Source organism: Tenrec ecaudatus, chromosome 1 (assembly GCF_050624435.1).
Source record: "Tenrec ecaudatus isolate mTenEca1 chromosome 1, mTenEca1.hap1, whole genome shotgun sequence".
NCBI classification, from domain to species: domain Eukaryota; kingdom Metazoa; phylum Chordata; class Mammalia; order Afrosoricida; family Tenrecidae; genus Tenrec; species Tenrec ecaudatus.
The window spans coordinates 312,097,426-312,122,627 of NC_134530.1; the positions used below are offsets into that span (position 1 = coordinate 312,097,426).

Consider the following 25,202-nt stretch of genomic DNA (forward strand, 5'->3'; position numbering starts at 1 on the left):
TCTAGATACAGAGCCGAGCTCAAACCTTCACACCCCTCAGAAACCTGCGGTGGATTCTGAAGGGTTACAGCCTCTGGGCTTGAGTCGCCAAGGTTTCTTCGTCTTAAAAAGATCAGAATGGCCACGTGTTCGTTCACGTCATCGTCCCCACAGCCTTTCCAGGTAAGAAATACTGCCTGTCACGCATGGCAGAGCTTAAGTTTAGAGAGGCAAAGGTCATTTGTCTAGGGAAGTCATGCGATTTTCACCTCAGCTTATCGGCCTCGAGCGCTCTTTTCATAAAGCCAGGCTCCTGCTTTATAGCGCCTGTCTGGCTCATGACTAATTTAGTTTGCTTCGCATTTGACGATGAAATAAACCATCTGGTGCCAGGGACACGTTCTCTTTCCAGTGGCTTCTTTTCCCCCTGAGAAAGCAAAGAGGACACTACCGACGTGGATTGTCCCCAGTCCTTAGGGGTCTGAATTTCCTTAAAGTAAAGGAAGCACACAAGAAGGGATGCCTTTCATTGAACAATATTCTTGGGTACCATTCTGTACCACTTCTGTGTCTTCCTGTTAACCTTAAAACGAGGTCTCACTAACATAACAAACAAACAAAACATATTGTTGAGAATGAGGGGAGTTAGGGCAGAGATCCAAAGCTTGTCTGTAGACAATGGAACAATCCCCCCACAGAGGGGCCACATGGAAGGGACGAGTCAACCAGAGCACAGTAAAGCATCAATGAAACACACTGTATTCCTTTGGTTCCTTGAGGCTTCCTCACCCCCCACTACCATGACCCCAGTGCTGCTTCTCAATTCAGACTAGACCGGAACATGTACACAGATATAGATAAGAGATGGGAGCTCATGACACACGGAATCCAGAAACAGGAATGGGAATAGTGATACCAGAAGGGTAGGGGGAAGTAGAGGAGAAGAAGCAAGAAAGGCGGAACTTTCCACAACGACCGACACATAAACAAACACCCCTCTCCAGGGGGAAGATCAACAAAGAACATGGGGGAAAGGAGACAAGTGGTCAGTGTGAGAAATGAAAATAATAGCAATTTATAATCTATCAAAGGGTTATGAGAGGGGAAAGGGAGAGAAAAGAGGAGCTGATGCCAAGGGCTCAATAGAAAGTAAATGCCTAGAAAAGAATGAAGGCAGCATATGTACAAATTCACCTGATGCGAGCTATGTATGGATTGTGACAAGAGTTGTAAATGAGTTCCCAATAAAATGAACTTTTTAATAATAAAAAAAATAAAGTGGTCTCACTGTAAAGTCTGGGCATCACCACCCTCTACTTAACTATTTCAACGGGAAGCCTCCCAATATTGTCAATCAACAGTCATTTGTCAAAAGCCTACTACATGTCTAACAGCAGTGTGGGTACCTGGGCATTGGGGGTTGAGACAGTGGCTACTAATTCCAATACGTGGCAACTCCTGATGTGACTTGTGCTCTCAGAAGTAAATCGCCACCCGCCACCCCTTATTTCTGAGGCGCCTTTGGGTGAATTCAAACCTACCACTTTTTGGTTAGCAGGAGTCGAGCGCTAAATCATTTGTACCACCTCAGGAAGCCTAGGTTACACAAAATTAATGCCACCGATGAAAGAATCCAGTGGGATGTGTAATGGATACAATACAGTTTTTAATACAATGAGAACAGAAAGCCTCCGTGAGGAGGTGACCTTGGAGCCAAACCCTGGTTGCGATGAGAACAAGGCACCTGCATGCTCGGGGTTAAAGTATTCTGAGCAGGGGAAACAGAAAGTGCCAAAGGTGTGTGACTGGAGCTCATTTGGTTGATACAGCAGCAAAGAGAGTGTCAGATAACAGAAGGTAGGACCAGAGTGGGGGAGCACACAGGAACAACAAAAGATCAAGTGAGACAGGGACAGCAGGTGGGGTGAGACAGGCCATGGGGAGACAAAAGCCATCACAGGGTTTTGAGCAGAGAGGTGGCATGATGCCCCACCCTGTCCCAGCACTGCCCTGGCAGCTGTGTTAAGTAGAAACAGTAGGGGAAAGAGTGACAATAGATCTATGGGGAAGCCTCTTCAATAACCCAGGGAAGGTCATTGTGGCTTGGATCAGGGTGAGAGGTAGTCAGGTTCGGGATGTAGCCTGAATGCACCCAATACAAGGTGCTGAAAGATTGGCAATGCGGTCTGAGCAAGAGAAGCAAGAGTAATATTAAGAGTTTGCGCACGAGGAACTGCACAGGTGCGGTCGATCTAAATCAAGGTGAGGAAAGTCAGTAGGGAAGGAGCTTTGTGGGGAAAAGTCAGCATTTCATTAAGTTGGAAATCCACCAGTTTGTGGGGCTGTGTTGGCTTGCATGTTGCTAGTAGGCTGGAGGCGATGGCACTGGTCTTTCAAATATTGGTAGGGTCTCCCATGGCGGGCAGGTGTGAGGAAGTGAGATTTCTTAATATGGGTCCTCTATCCATGTCTCGGTAACTCCCACCAAAAGATTGAGTGGCCACATGCAATGAAGGCGTGTGTAACATTAACAGAGAGGAGGGGCCAGGTTAGTTGCCATTACCCTCAGAAGGGAAGAGAGTGAATTCCTGGGATCGTCAAGGAAAAAGAGTCCCCAGCGGAGCATGCTTGAGATCCCGTTTAGACTGGCCAATCCCAGAGGCCGAGGCAAGAAGACCCTGAGACAGAACAGAGGAGCTGTGCTGAAAGGAGGAGGCTAGGGGTCAGAACACACGTTGGCTTCCTGACCCGGTGTGGGGGGGGTAACATAGGTCAAGAGACTGTGCAGCTGAGAAGCGGAGGGACAGAAAGAGAGGTGTTGTTGCCGGCTGAGGAAATGTGTTGCTACAGAGGAATGACTGTACCCTGAATATTTTCTGACCCTGGCCTGTGGGAACTTGTGAACCTCCCTAAGAACACCCCCCCCCCCCCGCATAATTATAAGTGTTGTCTGGGAGTTCTTACAGATTGCAACAGATTATCAAAGCCAGCCCCCCCTCCAAAAAAAAAAGTAGATTGTTGTGGGAGGAGTGGGTGGTACCCATACAGGTAAAGAATGGTGGAGGGTGGGGTATGTCTGACTGAGCCTTGTGGACATAGGCCATGGGCTGGGGTAGAGATGGAGTCTCCTTCTCCCTCGTGTGGCCAGAGGAGGCCAGGAAGAAAGGCGGAACTGTCCGGGTACCACGTTCACCACAGGTTTCAGCAGGGCTTCCAGATTTAGACGGACTCGAGGAAGAAAGGCCTCACAGTCTTATCAGAAAAAGTAACCAATGAAAACACTATGGGTCACAACAGAACATTATCTAACTCGCTTGATTTGGACATGTTATTGAGATGCATTTTAGCACGACAGCTCAAATATGTGAGGATTACACAGGGCCAGGTAACATTTGGTCCTTCTCTACTTAAGCTCACCAACAAGTCAACGTGAAGCAGCCGACAATAAGTTTGAGGTGTGTGTTGGGTATCCCAGAAGCGGTATGCAGTCAAGCGTGTCCATCAAGTTCAGGAGAGGAGGCTGAGCAGTGACGTAAATTGAGTGTTCATCAGTGTTTAGCTGGTATCATGTGACTAGTGGAGATCCCCAGGAATGTGAGGGGATTCAGAGGAGGCCCAGGTTTGAACCCAGACATGGCTCAGGAATCTGCCTCTTTAACCCATCCATGAAAGAGGAGAGCTGGAGCCAGGGTGAGGAGTGGGACAAAGGGACCCCTTTGTTTGTCAAGGTCGCAGCTTTGCATTTGTTGTTTTACCAGAGTTCAATTTTTTTGCCCTAATTAAGATAACTTAATATCTCCTGACGGAATTAGTTTATATGTAAAAAAAACACAAAGACTAAATATTACCTAATTATTTCTGACCCAGACAGCTCATCTCTCCCCATGCCTGGTGCTGGCAACATCCCTTGATTTGGGACCATAATTGGATTTTGGTAATTGGCAGCTTCCTTCCTTGTGCAGAACGTTAATTAGGGATCCAAATCAGACGAGCCTCAAGGTCCTGACGTTTTCTCAGCTTAGTGGACATTCCTCGTGGCCTCCTTCATTATTCATGCTCCAGCCAGTTTTCCAATATGTCCATCTCTATTCAGGTCCATCTGAATTCATTTAGCAGGTGCCCTCTCTGAAGCGAAGCATTTGACACTGCGCCTCAGAACCAAATCCTGGATGCCGTGTCGCCTGGCCTGTCATCCACAGCTCAATAAAAAGCCATGAAGGCAGCAGTCATGTGACTTCACACTTGGTGCATCACTGAAAGCACAGGATGTTTTGGGAGAAGCTGAATTTCTGAAAGTACCCAGAGGGCTCTAGAGAAATGTAAAACAGCTGTTTTTAAACCAAAAGTGTTATAGTCCAGTCCCCACATCAGTTCACTGGCTAGAAGTACGATATTTCTATCAGAGACGGAAAACACATGAAAAAGGCTAGCTGAGATCTCATTAAACTCATCTAGTCTTCTGGTCAAACGCAAACCTTTGGATGCGAACTCATACGTCAGATTCCTCCACAGAGCTATCCCTCACTGCCATTGCCGCTATTCTGACTCACGGTGGCCCTATAGGACAGAGTCCCCCTGCCCCAGTGTGTTCCCCAAACTGTAACTCTTTACGGGAGTAGAAAACCTTGCCTTTCTCCCATGGGCTGACTAGTGGTTTCAAACTACTAACCTTGCAGTTAGAAGCCCAGCCTGTAACCACTAGGCCACCACAGCTCCCTTAACCTCCACAGGCAGGAGCAAGAGCCACAAAAATTTAGAAATGAAACATGCTGAATGCCAGCCTTGACCAACTGACAATTCCGAACCTGGGCATTTCCTTTATGGAGTGGGGCCCCCTTTGACTCCACCTCGGCTCTTTCACAGGAAAGCTAGGCTTATGAATCTAAGTTCAAAGCCATCGAAAAGTACGCAATTGTTAGCTTCTCAGATCAGAAGGCTTGTGGCAAGATGTAGCTAGTGTGAGCTTTCTTAAATTCAGACCTGGTCGGCTGGAAGCCTGGTGCTGTTTTAAAGCACTGTCTCTATGGGATCCCATCGATCCCACAGAAGTCTAGGGAGCAGTGAGTCTATGTCAACAAGGGAGGAATCGCTCAGAAAAGGAGAGTGAGGAGCACTGCGTGACGGGAAGAATGTAATTAACGTCACTGCATTGCACATGCAGACACTGTTGAACGCGTTCCTGTTGGCCACGTATATTTTTAACAAGGATTTAAAAATCCTAAGCAGGAGGGCTGTGAAGGGCAGCACTCTGGTGAACAAGGCCTGCTGGCCTCGTGTGAGATCTTTTCAGGCATCCACTAACCTCCTGAACTGTCCACGTGCTCCCGCCCTGCCCTTCCCTGCTCCCTTATGAGGGCTTTGAAGGAAGTGGCTTCTGGTACTATGCTTATAGCACTGTCCTGTAAACACTGCAAACGGCTGACCTCAAGGTCAGAGTTCCAAACCCAGTGGCCACTCCAAGGGAGACAAATGAGGTTGTCTGCTCCTGTGGAAATTGACTTTCAGAAACCCTATTCTGGGTTGTCATCAGTCAGAATCCACTCAAGGGCAGGGGGTTTGGGAGGACTTTATACAAAGTCCATGGCGTTGCAAATGGTTAACACCCGAAAGGTTGGCAGTTCAAGCCTGCCCAGAGGCACCTTGGAAGAAAGGCCTGGCAATCTACTTCCCCCAAAATCCACCTTTGAGAACCCTGTGGAGCACAGCCCTTCTCTGACACCAGGGGTCACCAGGCATCAGAATCAGTTTGATAGCAACTGTCTTTTGGTTTGGTTTGGTTTGCTTTGCTTTGCTTTGCTTTGGTTCAGTTTGGTTTGGCTTGGGGTGGGGGCATTTTGTAGTGTCACAAATAACTCTGCCCTCTCTTTGTGTCTGCTGAACTGAACCAGCACCCCTACCTTCTCCAGAACAATTTTGAGGTGCCCTTTCTCATGTGCCAGCATTTTTCGTCCAACTGTCCCCTATCTGGTGTTTAACAAGATGCCCGCTTTTAGGATTCGTTTGGGGCGTTTATCAAGGAGAAAGATCACAATTTTCACATAATAAAGCCTGCCACGGCTGTCAGGGTTCCTGCATGCCTTTAAACAAGTGGAAACGGAGACGCCCCCAAGCAGACGCCCCTGGTGGAGCTCTTTGCTCTCCTGGGCTCCTTACTTCCGATGACCTCCTCTTCTCTTCAAGCGCCCTCCCGTGGCACTTGACCACCTGCTATGGAAAGCTTCACCTGATTTTTGAAAAATCGAATTGTTTACACATCCACACAGGCATGTTATTGCTGAGAACAGAATATGATGGATGAATTTTTCCTTCTACTCCTTAGCCTATCTGTTCATCCTTAGTTTTGTTCTCATTTGTAAAATAAGAGTTAAAGGTACTTACTGAAATTCGACACGAAGACATTTGAAAATCCCTCTGCAGAGGGCTTAGCATAAAGTGATCATTCAATGTTTTTGGTTAATGTTCTCCCTATTAGCGTAAGAGCGGGGCATGTTCTTCATTGAAAAACTGAAAAATCCACAAGTGGAGAAGAACATCCCAGAACAATTTAACTCGTGATTCGCTGGCAGCCTACCACTTCTTGTCCTACTCCTGTGGAAATCGGAGAATTGCTCCTTCTCTGGAACACACAGGATCCCCATTACAGCATCTCTTTGAAAACTGCATTAAGTCACTAAATCTCAGGAGGAAAGAACTCTATTAGGAACAGCTTCCAAATACATTCAGCCAGGCTTAGCAGGGTGGGGGTCAGGGTGGGGGTGGAGGAGAGGGTGCTGTGGTTAAGCATGAAAGGGGCCACTTCACTCAGGCCTCCTCTGTTGTCCGAGGCTCTGTTGCGGTGATAAAAATGCTCTGAGGTTGAAAAGGAGGCCGCAGAGTGACTTCTGCCTCTTTCTCCCTCTTTTATCAGATTTTCCCAGATGCAAAGCTTCATGGACATTATACAGAGGTCGAATGCTTGCCTTCCAGGAAGGAGACCAGTTAGATGCCTGACCATGGGCCATCACCACCCACTGGCGAAAACCAGGAGACCAGGCTTGGGTGTTGCCATGATGGTCAACAGGTTTCAGTGGAGCTTTTGTGGGGAAGATAGGCTTGGAAGAAAGGCCTGGCAGTCTTCTTCTTCTTTTTTTTTTTTTATCAGTCGGATGGAAACCCTGTAGGTCACAGCGGGGTACATTTTGTTCGTTTGTGCGTGGGGTCACTTTGTGCGTGTGTGGAGCAGTCAGGCCAACTCAAAGGTAGTTGATGCCGATGTGCAGTGTGATTTATCTGTTGGTTATGTTGATTGTTTATTATCTATGGCTGAAGTCTCAGTGAGGAGAATGGTCCCCGGGCCATCTGCCCCTGTTGTGCCCAGTTGATCCGGTTCAGAGTGACCCTACATGACAAAGGGAGAAGAGCCCATAGGGTTTCCTAGGCTGTAATATTTGGGGGAGCAGATTGTCAGGGTGTCCTTCCGTGGAGCCACAGATGAATTTGAACTCCTGACCTTTCTGTCAGCAAGCCAGTTCCATGTAAACATGACTCTCGATAGTGTCTAGCCTACTCTAACATCACAAGATGCGCCGCTCAAGGCTGGTTATTATAAGGCAGAAGGCAAGCATACTTCTACTTTCCAATCTGGCTATCAGTTTGGACATCAGCCTTTCTCCCATGGTATTCTCGACTCCTCTGCTGGATTCAATCATTTGTTGCTCTAATCACACAGAACGCACAAGCAAACTCACAGTTGTCGTGTGTGATAGGGAAACACAGGTCACAATTCAGAAACAGGAATGACTCAATGCAGTTATCCCATGAGGACAGCCTCTTCTCAGCCACGCCCTGAGGCAGGTCTGTCTTTGGCCCCATCTTTGGTACCTTTGGCAAGCTCTACACCCTGCAAGTGGTACAAAGCACTTGTGCTCTAACTACCAGAGCCCCACTTTGCCAGCAAGCCTTGGTCCAAAGATGCTCAGCTCTTTCACTACATGGGTTGGCAAGCCCGGGTCCATCGACAAATGCTAAAAGATACCCCCCCTCCCCCAGGAAACCTCCTGACTATGAAACTCGGGTCTCTTGCTCCGTGGGTCAGCACACCTCCTGTACCTGTCCTACTCTGTGGGCTAGGGAGCCCCCTGGGTCATTTCACATCAGTCTCCAGAGTCTGCAGCCACTGATTCCCAGCATTCTGTGCTGCCTCTGGCGTTACAGCTTTTTTGCTGTCTCTTGAATCGAGAAGGTTCTCAGCACAGGGACCATTCTATTCCCCTTTCTTCTTCTTGGTAGTAGTGAGGTTTCCCCCCTTTCCACCGATGAGATGGTTTATTTTAAGCTTAGCCAGATGGAAAAACTGACCAATCCCTTTGTTAGGGTTCCAGAAATCTTATCAGCATTCTCACCCCCCTGAAAGGGTGCTAGGCACATTATTTGCATTATTAGCAAGCTAGCCAATCACCTCAGTAAGCCATAGAAATTAATTTGCATAGTCCCATGCAAACATTTGGTGAGTGTTACAACACCATAGCTGGAAAAGTGAGCCCATCACATCTTACTTCAACACACTTCAACAGGTAGCACTTCATGAATAGCTGGGGAGTGAATTAAATAAATGACGACGGTATGTGTCAAGGCAGTGCCATATACAAGGTACTGTATAGCGATAGACAGGGATATTCAGGTTCACGGGGAGAAAGTGATGAGTGAATTTCCAGGATGAGGTGACGTCTAAGTGACTTGAAGGATGAGCCAGGTGAAGAACAATAAAGGGGAGAAAGAGTCCAGCTGTGCATGTGAACATTGGACACTGACAACGAAGAATGGACGCCTTTCAGCAATGGCGCCGGCATAAGATATTGAAGGTGTCATGGCTGCCTAAAGAATGCACAAATCTTTCTTGGCAGAAGTACAGCCAGGATGCACCTAGAAGCAAAGATGGCGAGCCTTTGTCTCCTGTACTTTAGACATGCTGTCGGGACAGACTGGTCCCCGGAGAAGGAGACGATAGCATGGTTTGTAAAATCTCGGGGCGGTGAAAAAGAGGGAGACACCGTGGGTTGACACCATGGCTGCAAACAATGGCCTCAAACATAAGGACAGTTGTGAAGAGCAGGGTGAGGACCAGGCAGTGTTTCATTCTGTTGCACATGGGCCGCCGTGAGTCAGAAGCCACTTGGTGGCAGCCAGCCACACCATACTCTGGAGACAGAAGGCAAGTATCAGAAGTCTCGTCATCAGGAGATGGAAGAAGAGCTTCAGCGGCACAAGATAGTCAAGGAGATAGGGAAACCTGCTGGAGATGCTAAAAGAAACTATTTCATTTTGTATTCCGTGTTTGTATGTGTTTAATAAGTTCACATGACAGGAGCATTACATTCTCATCGATGTTTAACCTAAAGGAGCCACTTGTTTGTTAGTGTGCCCCTCACACCGCACCCATCTTATTTCCTCTTTCTCTTATTGCCTTTGTAGAGGGAAGGAACCCAGAGATTGCCCTGTAGCCCGGCAACCGCTTCTGGCTCCCGGGGGCTTTCCCACTTTGCCCTTCAGTGCTGGGCACATATTTGTTCAGGATTTCAAACATCATTTCACATGCAATTAAAGCAGGTTAGCATAGTAAGAAGCCAAATTATTTCCTGTATTGAGGTCCTGTCCTGGGATTTGCTTCTCCCCCTGGCATCTGCTTCCCTTCCGTCTTGGCCATTTATGTGCTCTCTTGGTCAACAGGGCTTCCGTTTGCTTATGGCGACAGGGTTCTGAGTAGCCAGAGGCTTCTGTGACAGCCAGCAAGAGTCCAAGGTTAAGACTGGGAAAGCGCACCTTCCAGATTAACTAGTGCTTTGGGCTAGAAAAGGAACACTGGGGGTGTCGTGATTACAAGCTGGACTGACTACAAGGTCAGCAGTTTGAAGCCACCAGCTGAGCTGTGGGAGAAAGACAGGGCTTTCTACTCCACTCCAGAGTTACCATCTCAGAAACCCACAAGGGAAGCTTCCCCTTGTCTTATAGGTTGATGTAAGTGAACTTGGTTTTGGTTGGTTTGGATTAGATAGTTTAATCTTTCTCAGTTTTATGTTCTTTCAAATGAGTTTCAGAATTCAACTTGGGAGTGACCTTGTCCAAGTCACTTGCCCTTTCTGAGTTTCCATGATCAGACGTACGTGTAAAATATCATGAACAATGTTAACACTGCACAGTACTTGTTAGAAATCATGCAGCATTTGAAAACCAGATAAACATCAACTACATGGACGGCAGCAGTCAAGAGCTCAAATGATGCGGTGCATTGGATAAATCCGCTGCACAAGATCTCTTTAAAGCGTTGAAAAGCAAGGAGGTTACTTTGAGGACTGAGGGACACCTCACCCAAGCCATGGTGTTTTCAATCACCTCAATTCAAAGTTGAGTGTTACATACGGAAAAATGAATCGATGCATTTAAACCGAGGTGTTGGCGAAGAAGATTGAGAGTACCATGGACTGCCAAAAGGACAAACCCATCTGTCTTGGAAGAAGTACAGCCAGAGTGCTCCTTAGAGGCAAAGATGGTGAGACTTCATCTCACATACTCTGGAGTGGTGGTCAGGAGAGACCAGGCCCTAGAAAAGACCATCATGCTCGGTAAAGAAGAGGGCTGGTGAGAAAGAGGAAGCCCTCGACAAGAAGGTCTTGCCATCTGCTTCCTTTGTTGCTAGTGCCATGCAGCCAGTGCAGGGCATTCCCACTTGATGGGTGACCAGAGAGCGTTGCCTGGTCCCAGCCCTCTTCGTGACAGCTGCATTCTTGCGGTCCTTGCTGTGGCTGTAGTGTTACTCCTTTCACTGGGGTTTCCCTTGTTTTTGTCCGCCCTCTGTTTTATAACGATGACACCCTGTTCCTAGTGATGAGTCTTTCCTTATAATGGGGCAGCTCTACACTGTGCGACATGGGGTCACCGTGAGTTGGGATTTGTTTGGACCAGTTGATGGCAATGGGTTTGGCTTCTTTTTCACGATGAGATGCCACCTGCCTGTTCACCAGATAGAGCTGTATGGTCCCTTGATAGAATAAAGGCAACAGTTCCCTAGGTAATTAACCTTCCAGCAGACTCCAAGCTCCTATGGTAAGGAACCTGCACAGTTGTATGCGAAGCAGACACACACCTGAGAATTGAGGTTATCTGAAATTAACCCAACCCGAACCCAACTCACTGCCATTGAATTGATGCTGACTCACAAGTGACCCTATAAGACAGGGCAGACTGGCCCAGAGAGTTGCTGAGGCTGTAATTCTCTACAGGAGTAGAAAGCTCTGTCTTTCTTCCAGGGAGCAGCTGGGGATTTTGAACTGCAGACTTTGAAGATCGCAGCTCAACTCATAGCCACTATGCCACCAGGGCGCCTCTCATGTGGAGTACGTGGACAGGGTAGAGTAGAGGCATCAGATTCCAAGAACTGCAAACGACCAACAAGTACCCGGGAAAATGCATGAAGTTCTGTTCTGACCCGGAAGGTGGGAGTGGGTTCACCAAAGGCAACTTCTCTGTTAGGGCACCACCCACTGAAACAGTCTGCGGAGTCATTTAGGAGGTGGACTCCACAAGGGAAAGTGAAATAGTAACGGGAACCACAGCAAACAGGACAAGAGCTAAGCTGTCTTGGCCATGGATTCTACTCTACTCGCATCTTTACAATGAGTACATGTTTTTGTTTTTTGTTTTAAATCGTTGTATTGAGGGTTCTTACCATGTGGGATTATAAAGAGATTCTTCCCCAGCTTTGTCTCCCCCAAAGACATGCCAAACATTAGGGGCTTTTTGCCAGCAAATAGTGGGAGGTCAGATGCTTACAGACATCTTCCCTGAAGGCAGTCAGTTGCCAGACAACTGTCTGGTCCCACCACAGGAAGGGCCTGCTCCCTGCTGTTAAGGACAATGGGCTTCTTCTCTCAAAAGGCTTGGTTCCTGAAGGTGGGGTTTACACCCTACTCATAATGGTTTCTATGGAGATCCAGAGAACAGGTCAAACCTGCTCAGTGACATCCAAAGTTAGGCTGCCATCCAGAATCTAGGATCCGCCCTTCTTGTCACATGTCTACCCCCAATCCCTCCTCTTCCTGTTGCGTGCATATCCCTAGATTGTACCCCTCTCATTGCTATATAATCTATAATGCAACCCCTTCCTGTGACGTATGGCTCTGCCTGTAATTAGTGGGCTTGCACACCCCCCAAAGGTATATAGGCCTGGGTTAGCAATAAAGAGCTCTGTCTCAGGCCACCGATTGGCCTCCTGTCGGCTCCCCCTCTCCTCTCCCCCATCCTCACTCCCCTGTTCCCTTCCCCCTTGTCCTCCTTCCCCTCGGCCTGTCTCCACATGGACAACCAAGTGGGGCTGAAGTGAGCATGCTACCATGAAATGTGTCTGACTCCATTATTTCAATCTCTCATGCTCTCGATAACTTTAATATAATATTTATATATCTCAACCGTACAATTGCGCCTATCGAACCCGTAATTAGTGGTGGGGGGTTGGCCCTTCCCCCACAGTATCACAGTATCACACTTATCACAATCCATACATCCATCCATGTGTCAAGCACATTTGTACATTTGTTGCTATTATCATTCTCAAAACATTTGCTTTCTACTTGAGCTCTTGGTATCAGCTCCTCATTTTCCCCCTCCCTCCCCGCTTCCCCTCCTTCATGAACCCTTGATAATTTATAAATTATTATTATTTTGTCATGCCTTACACTGTCCGACGTCTCCCTTCACCCACTTTTCTGTTTTCCACCCCCCAGAGAGGAGGTTATATGTAGATCCTTGTAATCAGTTCTCCCTTTCCACCCCACCTTCCCTCCACCCTCTCAGTATCATCACTCTCACCACTGATCCTGAGGGGATCATCTCTCCTGGATTCCCTGTGCTTCCAGTTCCTATCTGGACCAATGTACATCCTCCAGTCTAACCAGATTTTTAAGCTAGAATTGGGATCATGATGCGGTGGGTGGGGAGGAGGCGGGGAGGGGGGTAGGGAGGAGCATTTAAGAACTAGAGGAAAGTTGTATGTTTCATCATTGCTACACTGCACCTGACAAGCTCATCTCCTCCCTGCGACCCTTCTGAGTAAGCATTTTTAAGCTCTATCTTAGAAGCCCTGGGGCAGTGCAAAAGACTCAACTACTAAATAGCAGGTTATCAGGTGAAACGCTCCAGAGGTCCCAAGAGGAAAGGCTTAGAGACCTGCGTCTGAGAGATCCCTGTCTTGAAATCCCTATGGAGAAATTTCATTTTGCATACGTGGGATTGCCATGAGCCAGAGTGGACTAGATGGTAAATAACAACAACACACTATCCACAGTACAATCCCTAAACGGTGTGAACAGTTAGCATGAGTGACTGCTGCCCGTAAAAGTAGAGGGTTCAGGTCCGCCCAGAGGTACCTCGGAATAAAGACCTGGTGATGGATTTCTGGAAAAAACAACTATTGATAACTCTGGAGCACAGATCTACTGAGACACACGAGGCTGTCATGCGTTGGAAGTAGCTTGATTACAGCTTTCCTTTGAAGATGAAGCACAAAAGGAGAGGTGAAGAAAACGAAGCTGAGAGGTATGACACTTCCCAAAGTCTTAGCTAGTAAGTGGCAATGGAAACCACACACACACACACACACACACACACACACACCCCTCATCCTGTTTGCCTCTCCTCCGCACGAAATCAACATGTTTAATAACTAGAACCACCCACTGCCGTGAGACCAAATCTGTCACGTTTGATCAGGATTGTTCAGGTTGATGCTGACTTGCTCCTATAAAACTTGAATTAACATGGTCCCAGGTCTCCTCAAGGACAGACAAAATTCTTTTTCACCTGGATTTGCATAGGGGGGTCTCCAGAGAGAAACTAAAGCAGATACAATGTAGACAACTTTTCCAGAGTTGAGTTTTCTTGTGCCATTTCCCTTAGTCTGCAAATATTTCTTACCTACTTACTTTATGCAAGACACCTCTGGGCCCCGGGGAGCCAATGAAGGAGCTGCCTTCGCAGACAAGCTGCGCATACCCTTCAAAGAAACTTACCATGGTGTCAGTATATTCATCCAGCTTAGCTTCGGAAGTGACCTTTCCGTGGTGGAGAAAGAGATCTCGGAGGAAGTTCTGTGGTTCCAAAAAGAAAATCACATTTGGTACAATGAGGAGATAATCTCAAACTCTTGGGGCTTTCTTCTCCAAAGCAGAGACTCATTTGTTTTCAGGAAGAAGCTTTTAGCTTTTAGCAAGCAATAAATCCGTGATTGGGAGGGTGGCACTGTTTCAAGGTTGCTCTTGGAATTCAGAGAAAAGCTCCGGGCATGAAAAATGCATACTAAATGCTCAACTGTGGGGGTGGGCATGGGGGGGTGTTCCCCCCAGAAATAACAATGCCACGGGCACTTTCTAACACTGCTAAAACATGAATGTTTTGTGAAAAATAAATACTTTAAAAAAAACACACAAAATTTCAGATCCACGTTTCTCGGGCAAACAAGAAACAAATCAAACTCCTGATGCACACATCCGCCCCATTCCCGGGGGAGAACAAAGCCCCTCTGCCCAGGCGGTTTGTAGCAATACTTACTCGGAGTTCTGCAGCTGATATAAAGCCGCTGCTGTCAGCATCGTATTTGCGCCAAATCTGAAACGCAAAAGAACCAATCATCCATTTATCCTCAAATTATTTAGGACAGGATATTTAGGAAAATTATAATCTTCAGAAATTCCTTTCCCACAGAGAATCACACAGTGCTTCGGCTTCTGTTCATCAAAACGGAATTGGGGACCATACTTTTAGACTTTGGGGTGCTCTATTTATATTTTTATTCAAAAATTTTTGTGAGCATTTTGAGACAATTAAAGTTACTTTGAGAATAACGAGTGATGACCCAACATATAACAGGAAAAGACAAAAAGTATAAAGAAAATAGAATCATTTTAAATCCTGATGCTTAAAAGACAATCAATATATCCTTTGTTTGTTTGCTTGCTTAACTTATGGTAGTGGCACTGGTCAGAATCTGAGAAAATCCACCTAGCTGGATGCAAACAACTTCCTTTATAATTATTTTAAGATTTCTTTGGTGACAATTACCATATATACTCAAGTATAAGCCTACCTGAATATCAGCCCAGGCACCTAATTTTACAACAAAAACTGCATTTAAAATATACTGAAAAAAAATAAATAAAATATGCTAAAAAAAAACCTGGGCTTATACATGAGTATATACGGTACTTGGATAGAATTCACCAAAAATGAATCACTCCATTTTCATGGTGCCACTGAGGTAAACTACAATACATCCCCTGACAGGGCTCTTTAGGAAAACTAAAAATTACTGAGTATAGGAAGTTTCTGTCGTGATGTCTCCTTGCCAAATTGTTCAAGATTGCATAAGACCTAACATTTTAATATCTTTTTCTGATTACAAAATCAAAACATTGATCAAATGCAAATAGGAGAAAATGATCATCTCTAAAAATTCCTTCACCAGATATAATCACTTATTGTTCTTATGTATTTTCTTTCCATCTTTGTCCTGTTATGTTTGACAAAACGGAATGGGGGGCCACATTGCTTATATGCTTGGATGGTCTATTTATATTCCCGTTCAACATTTTTGGTGAGCATGTGCAACATAATCATCAATAGTTTGTAAATAACTTAAATAGCAAGAACTAATTATTCTTAGATTGGGAGTAGATTTATGTGTGATCCCCAAATCTATTTATGTCTCTGGTTCACCTTAGAGACGCCATTGTCATTTTATGTTAGAGAACATTATCAATCATTTCCCTGGGGCATAAGGTAATTCTACTGATAGTGCCGTTAATTTAGCCAATGGTATAGAATTTTAAAACACTGTTGAGAAAAGAAAATTATGCACGTAGAGCCAGCAATACATGAATTGTTGACTTGTACAGATTAAACTCTTCAGTGATTGGACGCTACTTACACAAATAATAGGGAATGGTTAAAGGGGAAAACTTTCCATAATATTCATTTACAGCAGCAGGACCACACCTGTTAGATTAAAACACGTCATAATAAAGAAAGGAGGCATTCAACTAGTCAATACAGGGTAGCTCCAGGCCACCATTTATTGGGCATCCTTAAGGCAAGAGGTCCAAACCAAAGTCCCACATCCTCCCGAAGTATGCTCTTGGGAAAGCAGTCATTTGTGTCTTCTCACACTAGGGGGTTTCAGCCTTCAGTCCAAGGGCTACAGATGAGTTTGAGGTAAAGCCCAGCTCCATTAGTGGGGTTTCCACATTGGGTCCTTCTGATGTTGCCTAGGAAGGATGTTGTGCCTCTTGAAAGAACAGTCTAAAGTCCCAGTAGTCTATAACATATGGCCTGGGCCACCAGGGGCTCTAGAGGCCAGGCGTCCTCAAACTACGGGCCCGTGGGCCACATGCGGCCCGCCGAGGACATTTACCTGGCCTGCTGGGTGTTTTTACCCCATTTGTTTTTTTACTTCAAAATAAGATATGTGCAGTGTGCATAGGAATTTATTCATAGGGTTTTTAAAACTATAGTCCGGCCCTCCAACAGGTCTGAGGGACAGTGAACTGGCCCCCTGTTTAAAAAGTTTAAGGACCCCTGCTATAGACACTAGGTGAAAAATATCCAGTTAGGAACATAGTATCAGGCATAGTCTCCCCTTGCATTCTATGTATTATTAATTTATTTTAAATTAATTATTTGGATAGTGAAGGATTAAAGAATTTTGGTACACTGTTGCACACTCACTTCTCCAAAAAACAGTGTTCTGGTGCCCATGCCTACATGAATGACAACTGAATCTTGTTCTTTGTCAACTCTGCCTATTTTCCTCAATCCTCTGAAAATTGTGTTCACTTCACAAAGGTAGTTGTTTACATGTGCATTTCTTCCATTCCAATCTCTTCTGTGAATTTCCTTGCATGTCTTTTGTCCAATTTTGCATGACTTCCATTGGGCGAAGAGGTATAACAAAAACACTGCCATTGAGTTCATTCCAACTCATTGGAACCCTATCCGGGTTTTTCCAAGGCTGTGAATCTTGACAGGAGCAGGTTGCCCTGTCTTTCCCCTCAGGATGGGCTAGTGGATTAGGAACATAGACACTTACTGGACAATACCACCAGAGCTCCACACAGCAAAAGCCAAACTCACATCAAGTCCATCCCTACTCCTAGCAGCCCACTAGGAAAAGGTAGCAGCGCCCCTGTGGGTTTCCAAGATTGTAACTCCACAGGAACGAAAGTCTTGCCTTGAGCTCCACATGAAAAGTCCATAAGGATACAGTTATTGTTTGGGCCCGGTCTGGACCATGCAGCCGCCACCCCCAGCTCTCCCGAAAAATAGCCTGCTGGACTGTGCAGCTCCTTCCCCCTGCCTCTCAAGGCCAGAGCTGGACTGTGCATTCCCTGCCTCCAGCATGCCAAGGAACTTCTCTCTCCTGGCGGCGGGTCTGTACAGCCCCTTCCCTCAGAGTTCCAGGATGATTTACTCACAGACCACATCCTGGCTCAGACCCTGCAATGCAGCACCAGAAGGCCTTCCTTCCCCTTACCAATATATATGTCCTTGGCTCAAGCCCTATATATGTCCCATTGCCTCACCGCCAAGCACGACTTCCCTGACCTAACTCGTTGGGTCTCAGAACTTCCCGGGGGCTCAAGATTCCCCTGTCCCTTTCTCTGCTCTCCCTTCCCTCCCAGGAATAAAGCCTCAATAAAGTCTTCTTCAACTTCACATCCCTGGCTAAATTCTACCTCTGTTCCGCATCTCTGTCTCCGACCACTCAGTTATGTCCTAAGGGATTTGTTGTTACCTGTTTAAAGACTCAGCATCTTGGACGCAATGTCTCTCATGGCTCCGCTCTCAGGGCCTTAGAGAAACCGTGCTCTGCCCTTGATCATCTTTCACTAACCATAATAGCTAGAGGTTGAGAGCAGGTGCAGCCAGAGAGAAAGGGATAGGGAGTGGAGAGAGGGGTGAGGGTGGGGGACATTCATTTGTCTGGCTTTTACTCAAGTAAACAAGGATAACAAGTTATGTTTTGGGGTGCACCATACCTTCAAAATTACAGTACCTTCAAAATTACCAACATTTAAAAATAGGTAGTTTCACATAGGTTCAAGGCAGCATTGCCAAAAGGGATTGCAATATCTGATGTTTATTCACTAGCCAGCTGAATTTAGCTTCTGTACTTTCCTGCTTATGCCTGATTAATTTTATGTTGGTTTTTGCCCTGCCCAGAGATGCCGATTTTGACATTTCTGGCCATCCACCCACACCCTAAGGGCTGAGTGCTTTTAAAATTCCCCAGCTCCCTGCATGGCATGACCAGTGTGCCTTTTTGAATGGTTGTGTAAAAATCACCCCACCCACCGTGGTTGAATACTTTATAAGCTGAACTTTGTGTTGTGTTCAGGGCCGGAGGGGAGACCTTGAGATAGTTCCCTCCAGGTTCCTGGCTCTTAATAAAGGCTTCTTATTTGACCGGAAAGGTGTGTTCCTGATTGTTTCCGGAAACCAGGTACTGCGTTAACAGTTCACTGGAACTCCACAGGGCTAAAAGCATTAAGTGGGACATGTTGTTCTCCATTCTCCACTGTTTCCCCACCCCTCCACCTTCTCTTCTTCCGTGTACCTGCTAGGTACCTTGTCAAACCAGGACATTCTCTTGACCTTTGTCTACCCTCTCCAGCCAACATGGTAAGAAAGCTCCGGGGGCTTGGAGTCAAAGGCCTGGCTCATCATTTGACCCCTCTTGCCTTGGTCTTGGGGACCGGGCAGGGTGGGTGGTAGACCTGGGGACTAACCGGAGTCCTGTCTTCGTCTCAACGTTCTTCCTCTACAGAGACACAACCCCACACTCACCCGCATAAACTCCACGCTGCTGTCCAAGGGGGTTTCCCGTCGAAACAGCAGAAGAAAGTTCTCATCCTCGGACAAGAACATGCTGGCAAGCTAAAGGAAGAGGAAGGAACAGCAGTCTGTGATTCTGGTCGGTGTCCGTTTATGGAGTGCTCCGTGAGTTGGTGTCAACTGCCGTGGCTGTGGATTTGTTTACGGCTTTTCCATGGATAAAAGGCTCGACAGGACATACACGGGACAGAAAGTCTAGCATCTCACAGTAGAGAGGATTCAGCTTGGAGTTCTCTCTTTCATGACCATTCATTGATTCATGATTCTTTCAAAAGTTATTGTACCTGTGGTAGTTATATAATTTCATGGCAACTTGAAGATATATAAGAGTGTTGGGGGTGGTATTCAACCTGTTAATCGGGTCACAGCCTGATAGTGCCTCCTAGTGGACGTGGCCATCTTATAAGGAGGGTCCTGAGAACCTCTCTCTCTCTCTCTCTCTCTCTCTCTCTCTCTGCCTTCATCTTCCTGCTGGCTGACCCTGATGGCTGCCAGAGCCACCACATTGAATCTACACAACTTTTCACCACAACTTTGGCCTGTGATTTTCCTGCACATGGCTTCATTGCATGAGTCTGAAGAGGCACTTATGGGCTAGTATCAGACTTAGGGACTTGAGTTGCTCTGGATTGAGATGTTTTCCTGATACATAATTACTTTTTTTTTATAAAGCTCTTTCTTACACATATATGAGTGTCACTGAATTTGTTTCTCCTGTCAACCCGGCCTAACACAGCACCCTTCGTATGTTTGAAGCCCTATGAATATCTGTCTTCAATGAGCTTACAATCCAAAATAAGAATTGTATTGAGCATTTATTATACTCCAGTTAAAGATCTTCCCAAAGTCCCTTGGGAGCTGATACTCAACGTTAAACTCATGTACTGTCAGGTTTTCCTCACAGCTAGGTTCAACTTGAACTGGACATTCTACAAGGAGACAATTGTGCCATCAGATAACTCAAAGGTCTACGACTTCTCGCTTCCTCGGTTGTAATACTGGCAGAAATATGGGTGGACCCTAACAAAACGACGGACTGCTGCACATCCTTGGTCACTAGGCAGACCCAAAAGAAGAGCAGTTGCTGAAAGAATGCTACCCAAGTCATCACCTCCACTTCAGAGCCCGTTTTAACAACTGGGTGTCCCACAAGGAAGGTGAGGATTCTCCCTGGAGCCACCACTACCCTCCCTTATCTACTGCCGCATCATGACATCAAGTGCATGTGTCCTTCAGACCCACTTCGGTGACTTGGGAAGCACGTAAAGGTGATGGTTGTACTACACAACGAACATAATGAATACTACATAATCATACGTGTGAAACTATTGAAATGGTTAGATGTCTGGCTGCTGGCCGAGCTGTTGGGCATCAAACCCAGCCAGAAGTGCCTCAGAAGACAGTCCTGGCAATCTGCTTTTGTAAGGTAACAGTCTTGAGTTTTTGGTTCAACTCTATATACGTGAGGTCACCATAAATGCCAGCTCAATGACAATTAACAATAATATTTATATGTTTATATTTATATACATGTAAGTCTATATGTATATAGACTTACATGCATGTGTGAAAGGGTATTGCCACATCTTTCCCATACAGAGCAACAAGTGGGTGTAAACTACTGACATTTAGGTTAGCAGCTGGGCCACCAGGAAAACACACACACACACACACAAACTCATTCCACTCTGACTCATAGAAACTCTATAGCACAGGGCAGAACAGCTCTTGTGGGTTTCCTAGACTGTAACACTTTATAGAAAGCCTTGTCTTTCTCTTGTGGAGCACCTGTTGGGTTTGAAGTGTTGGCCTTGCAATTAGCAACCCATTGAGTAACCACGACACCACCAGGGTGCCCTACACACACACACACACACACACACACACACACACACCACACGCACATGTATGCAAAAAAAAGTATTACTGAAAAACTATAGAAACCTAGTGAAGTAAAAACAGCCCAATGAGAAGCTATTGTTCCTTAACATCTTTCCATCTGTGTTCATCAGGGTTGACCAGAGAAAGAAATGCAGGGGTACCCATATGTGTATAAGAAAGAGCTTTATATAAAACAGCAATTTTATATTGAGAAAACACCTCAGCCCTGTCCAGATCAAGTCCATAAGTCCGATATTAGCCCATATATCCGATACCAATCTTAAATTCCTCTCGAGACTAATACAACGCATGCAATGACACTAGATGCAGGAAGATCACAAGCTAGTGAGCAGAAAGTCTTGTGGATACAGTGGCAGTGGAAGGATTTCAGCAGGGTCTCCATGTGGCTTCTCCAGCTCCAGGGCTCTAGCTCCCTCAACGTAGCTCCATGTGTCTTGTCAGCAGGAAGACGAAGGAGAGAGAGCATGTGCCCCACCTCCAAGGAGAAAGATAGGGGTTCCCAGAATCCTCAGGAGAAGGCCCTGCCCCCACAGAGGCCTCATTGACTATGACCTGATTGATAGACTAGACTCCACACCTTCACAAGTTGACAGGATATTATGTAACTGCCACACCCTCTATCAACATAAACACTTCTGTCGGCAGTGTTTCCATTTTCCAACCCTTCCCACAAAGAATTACACCATGGACACCTAAACTTACAAAGCCTTTTCCTTCATTGAGGTGGAAATCTTCCCTCTCTTGGCTCATCTGTGAGGTCTTCCTGGCTTCCCTTAAAATGATTGATCCATCTCAACATGGTTGTTTTATGTGGGCAGCATTCTCATACATTTGCTGCAAAGTTTCAATGATTTTGGGAAGATGTCCACTTGAGTTTTATTAAAATTTTGATGACCTGACTTCAAAACAATGTTTTCCCATGGCACATTTCCCTTTTATTGAAGGACTCTAGCAAAACCATTTTTAAGGGTATTTATTGAGAGAATTTCTCCATCCATTGATCAGAGAGATGTGTTTTGGGGGGATAAGCCATTACATGTGTGGGCTCGAACTCTAGTTACAATATTTTTCACTTACCCTCGTGTGTGTGTGTGTGAGCAGTGAATGGTATGTATGTGTGTGTCTAAGCCAACTGCCTTGCAGAGTGTTCTGATTTCCCAACCAAGTGTCAAACTATCATCGTCTTTCAGAGGAAAGTACAGCCCCCAAAAGAGGTAGTCAGGAAAAGTACCTCCTTCATCGGTGTGTGACCATCTTTAGAGACGCCCTGGGCAGCCATCAACTGCTGTTTCAACTTCTGCAGTTTTTCACCCATGACGGCATCCTGCGATGGACCGAATAAAATCACATTAATCTCAAAGAGGAGGTTTAGATAGCAACTAGTTAGAGCACCCAGGCTGATGAAATTAATGCTATTTTCTAACCTCGAACGCAAGCCCCTTGATTCTACTTCGCTGTGGAAGAGGAAGTGGTGAGGGAGATTCCTTGAACAGACAACTTAATCATCAGAATTCCGACTAAGTCAGACTGACAGCCACTGAATTCCCAAAATATTGAAGGAGAGCAGTTTACAGACACAGGTATGGAAACAATGAATTTGAAAGTTTTTTTTCTTAATGTATTTGGTTGTCACAAGACTATGTTGCCATTGACGTATGGACTTTTGTCCCTATAACACAGAGATTTTGTGTTATTTGTAAGTGAAAATTGAAGTTCTTCTAAGCCCCAGATTTTCCTAGGCTCGCGAGTAACTAATGGTGAAGTCAAAGTCGTTGTGGAGTTAGCAAAGAAGGTGCATTGCCCTTCTGTCTACAAGTCTTTCGGCACATTCAACTGTTCGTCAAGGAATGGCAGAATTAATACAACAAAAGTTGACATGTAATCAACAGTGGAGAACGAATTTTGGTACAGGGGTGGAGAGCTGCAGCTAATCTCGAACCAGGCCTGATTCCAAGATTCACGAATGCTCCCAGTCTGACCCCAGGCACTCCAGCTGGGAGCTAGAAGGGCTTGGGAGAGAGCGACTGGTCAATGGCTGTGAGATATTTCATTATGCCAACCTGGCTGATAAACACATATGGGATTAATTGAAGGGCGGAGAGATAAATGGCTCGGTGAGCCTCGCCTTTCTTGTCTCTTGCTCTTTGATCATCAGACCATTGTACAGCTGCCTTGCTTGTTCTGTGCCTCAATTTGTAAGCTACACTACTTGTGGGACACCGAACCCATGGACTGTGTCACTGTAATTTGAGGTTCCTTCAAGATCTGCTTCACCACACTATTGGAATTTACATCTCTTGAGCTGGGGACTGTTGGACCCTGTCATCTGGCTGACTGTTGGTGACCTGCCTTGCTCTTTGCTGCCTGTGTCCGGATAGCCTGAACTGCTCTACAGAGGACTACCTGGCAGCCCTCAAAACTTGAAGGACTGCCAGTGTCTCACAACTCTCTCACGGGAGTGAGTTGCACTGAGCCATTTGTACTGCTTTGTAATCTAATTAACCATTTATCATTATAAATATTTAGCATTCTGGTTTTGTTTCTCTAGAGAACCCTGTTTAAAACACAGACTGCATTTGGTGTTAATACATTACTCGGCTTCTAGGAGAAGTTGTGGGCGAACCAACAGTTCATCCACCCATAGTTGTCATCTAAAGCACTGCCTTCCAGATGAAAACTTCAAATGCTGAAGCACCAGCAGGGAAAGGAGAACGTTACATCCGTTGTTCAATTAACTATTTCAAGGTTTCCTTCCCCAAATGCTTTGCTTCTCTTTCCTACACAGCATCGTGTCTAGAGGTCCTCCGTGCTTCTCTGAGAACCAGGACACATTGGTGTCCTCCCGCTGACATCAACCAATGTTGGCCTAGCTGTGAAGAGTTGCAGGGACTGACCCACAGACACTGCTCCCTGCGGGCAGTGGAAGGCAGGAGGCAGCCCAGCCCCGTAACACCGAAAGGTCTGGCCATGCTGTCAACTAACATTGAACTGTGTCAAGGACTCACTGTGTGCGTGGAGCAAGCCTACCCATATTTCCGCCATGGGTGGTCCATTCGAGGTCTAAGGAACCATGGAATGCACTTCATTTTACACAGGGCAACAGACAGGGAGCCATCCGCTTCTCACTGGGGACTAACCCACAAGGAAAGCCATGGCATTATTTATAGCCTGGCTTTGAAAGTTAGCACGGAGATGTCAGGCTTCTGAGATACTCTTTCTTCGTACCTTCTTTAGCTTCAGCCATGATCTTCAAAAGTCTTCTTTGAAAATCAGAAACTAAGGCCAACCTTTGGGTCCCCTCTTGTTCTCCAGGGTCCTTTTCCTAGGGCAGCCAACCCAGGGGACCTTGGCTGCTGCTGCTATGAGGGAAAATGATTGCCAGGAACAAAACCAACACGTCGAGGGTGATCAGAATAGCATCTGGCCTCACCTTGTGCTTTTCACTTTCTTTAGGCGATAAGCTCTTTGAGTGATGGGATAGTACAAATGGCTAAAACCACTCAGCGCTAACGGAACAGTTGGTGGTTCAAATCCAACCAGAGGCACCAAGAGGTGTCTTACCAAACATCTTCCACTAAAAACGCTGAAGGGGGTGTATAGTTCTACTAAACTAGTAGAGCTCAATTCTACCCCAGAACCCATGGGTTCAGCATGAGTCTATCAACTTGACAGCAATTGGTTCATAAGTTCACTGAAGTTAGGGTAACACATTGGCATACGTATTCCATCTTCACATTGACCATAACTTATAGTCGCTCCTGAAAGGGAGATGGCTCTGGTTCTGGATCTAACTTGCCAACCAAACTAGCTTGAACAGGACATTTGGGCTTTTGTTTGTTTATTTCTCTTCTATTAAAAAAAGAGGAACTTCAATAACTTCAAAGCCTTCTCTCTATAATTTTCTTCTCTCTACTCTACCCCATCTTCTGCACCTGTGTATGTCATTCATTTCATTTGTAGGCTTTATTAATGCATCCCACAGCATGAATTGAGTACCTACTGTATGCCAGATACTCCTCTGGCCTCAGAGCACATGATGGAGCTGTAGGAGTCTGGGTTTTGACCTCTGTCACAGGATGGGGGACAAGGAACATGTCAGGAGGAAAAGTGTAGGAGAGGGAATTTATAGCCACCAGCATCTTGTTCAGGAGCCCTGCTGGCATCATGATTACTCTTTGGACTGCTAACTGCAAGGTCAATGGTTTGAAACCACCAGCTGCTCCACAGGTGAAGACGAGGCTGACTAATCCTGTACAGAGTTACAGTCTGGAAACTCACAGGTGCAGCTCTCCAGGGTCCGATAGGGCCACTGTGAGTCAGAATCTACCCGATAGAAGTGCGTTTGAGAGTTTTGAGATTTACATCTCAGCAGATGAGAAAAGACTGGCAGAGAAATAACTATCCTT

The 25,202-nt window shown here is 46.0% G+C and overlaps 1 protein-coding gene across 1 annotated transcript in view; it reads right to left on the reverse strand.

The window, feature by feature from the left end:
• The window catches only part of SCGN (secretagogin, EF-hand calcium binding protein), a 51,139-nt gene that overhangs the window by 19,056 nt on the left and 6,881 nt on the right, over positions 1–25,202 (reverse strand). Inside the window, exons 3-6 of the mRNA XM_075540735.1 lie at positions 22,028–22,120; positions 18,847–18,936; positions 14,557–14,613; positions 14,019–14,096 (exon numbers count right to left, since the gene is read on the reverse strand). Of these exons, the coding sequence (XP_075396850.1) occupies positions 14,019–14,096; positions 14,557–14,613; positions 18,847–18,936; positions 22,028–22,120 (318 nt within the window). The remainder of the gene's footprint in view (positions 1–14,018; positions 14,097–14,556; positions 14,614–18,846; positions 18,937–22,027; positions 22,121–25,202) is intronic.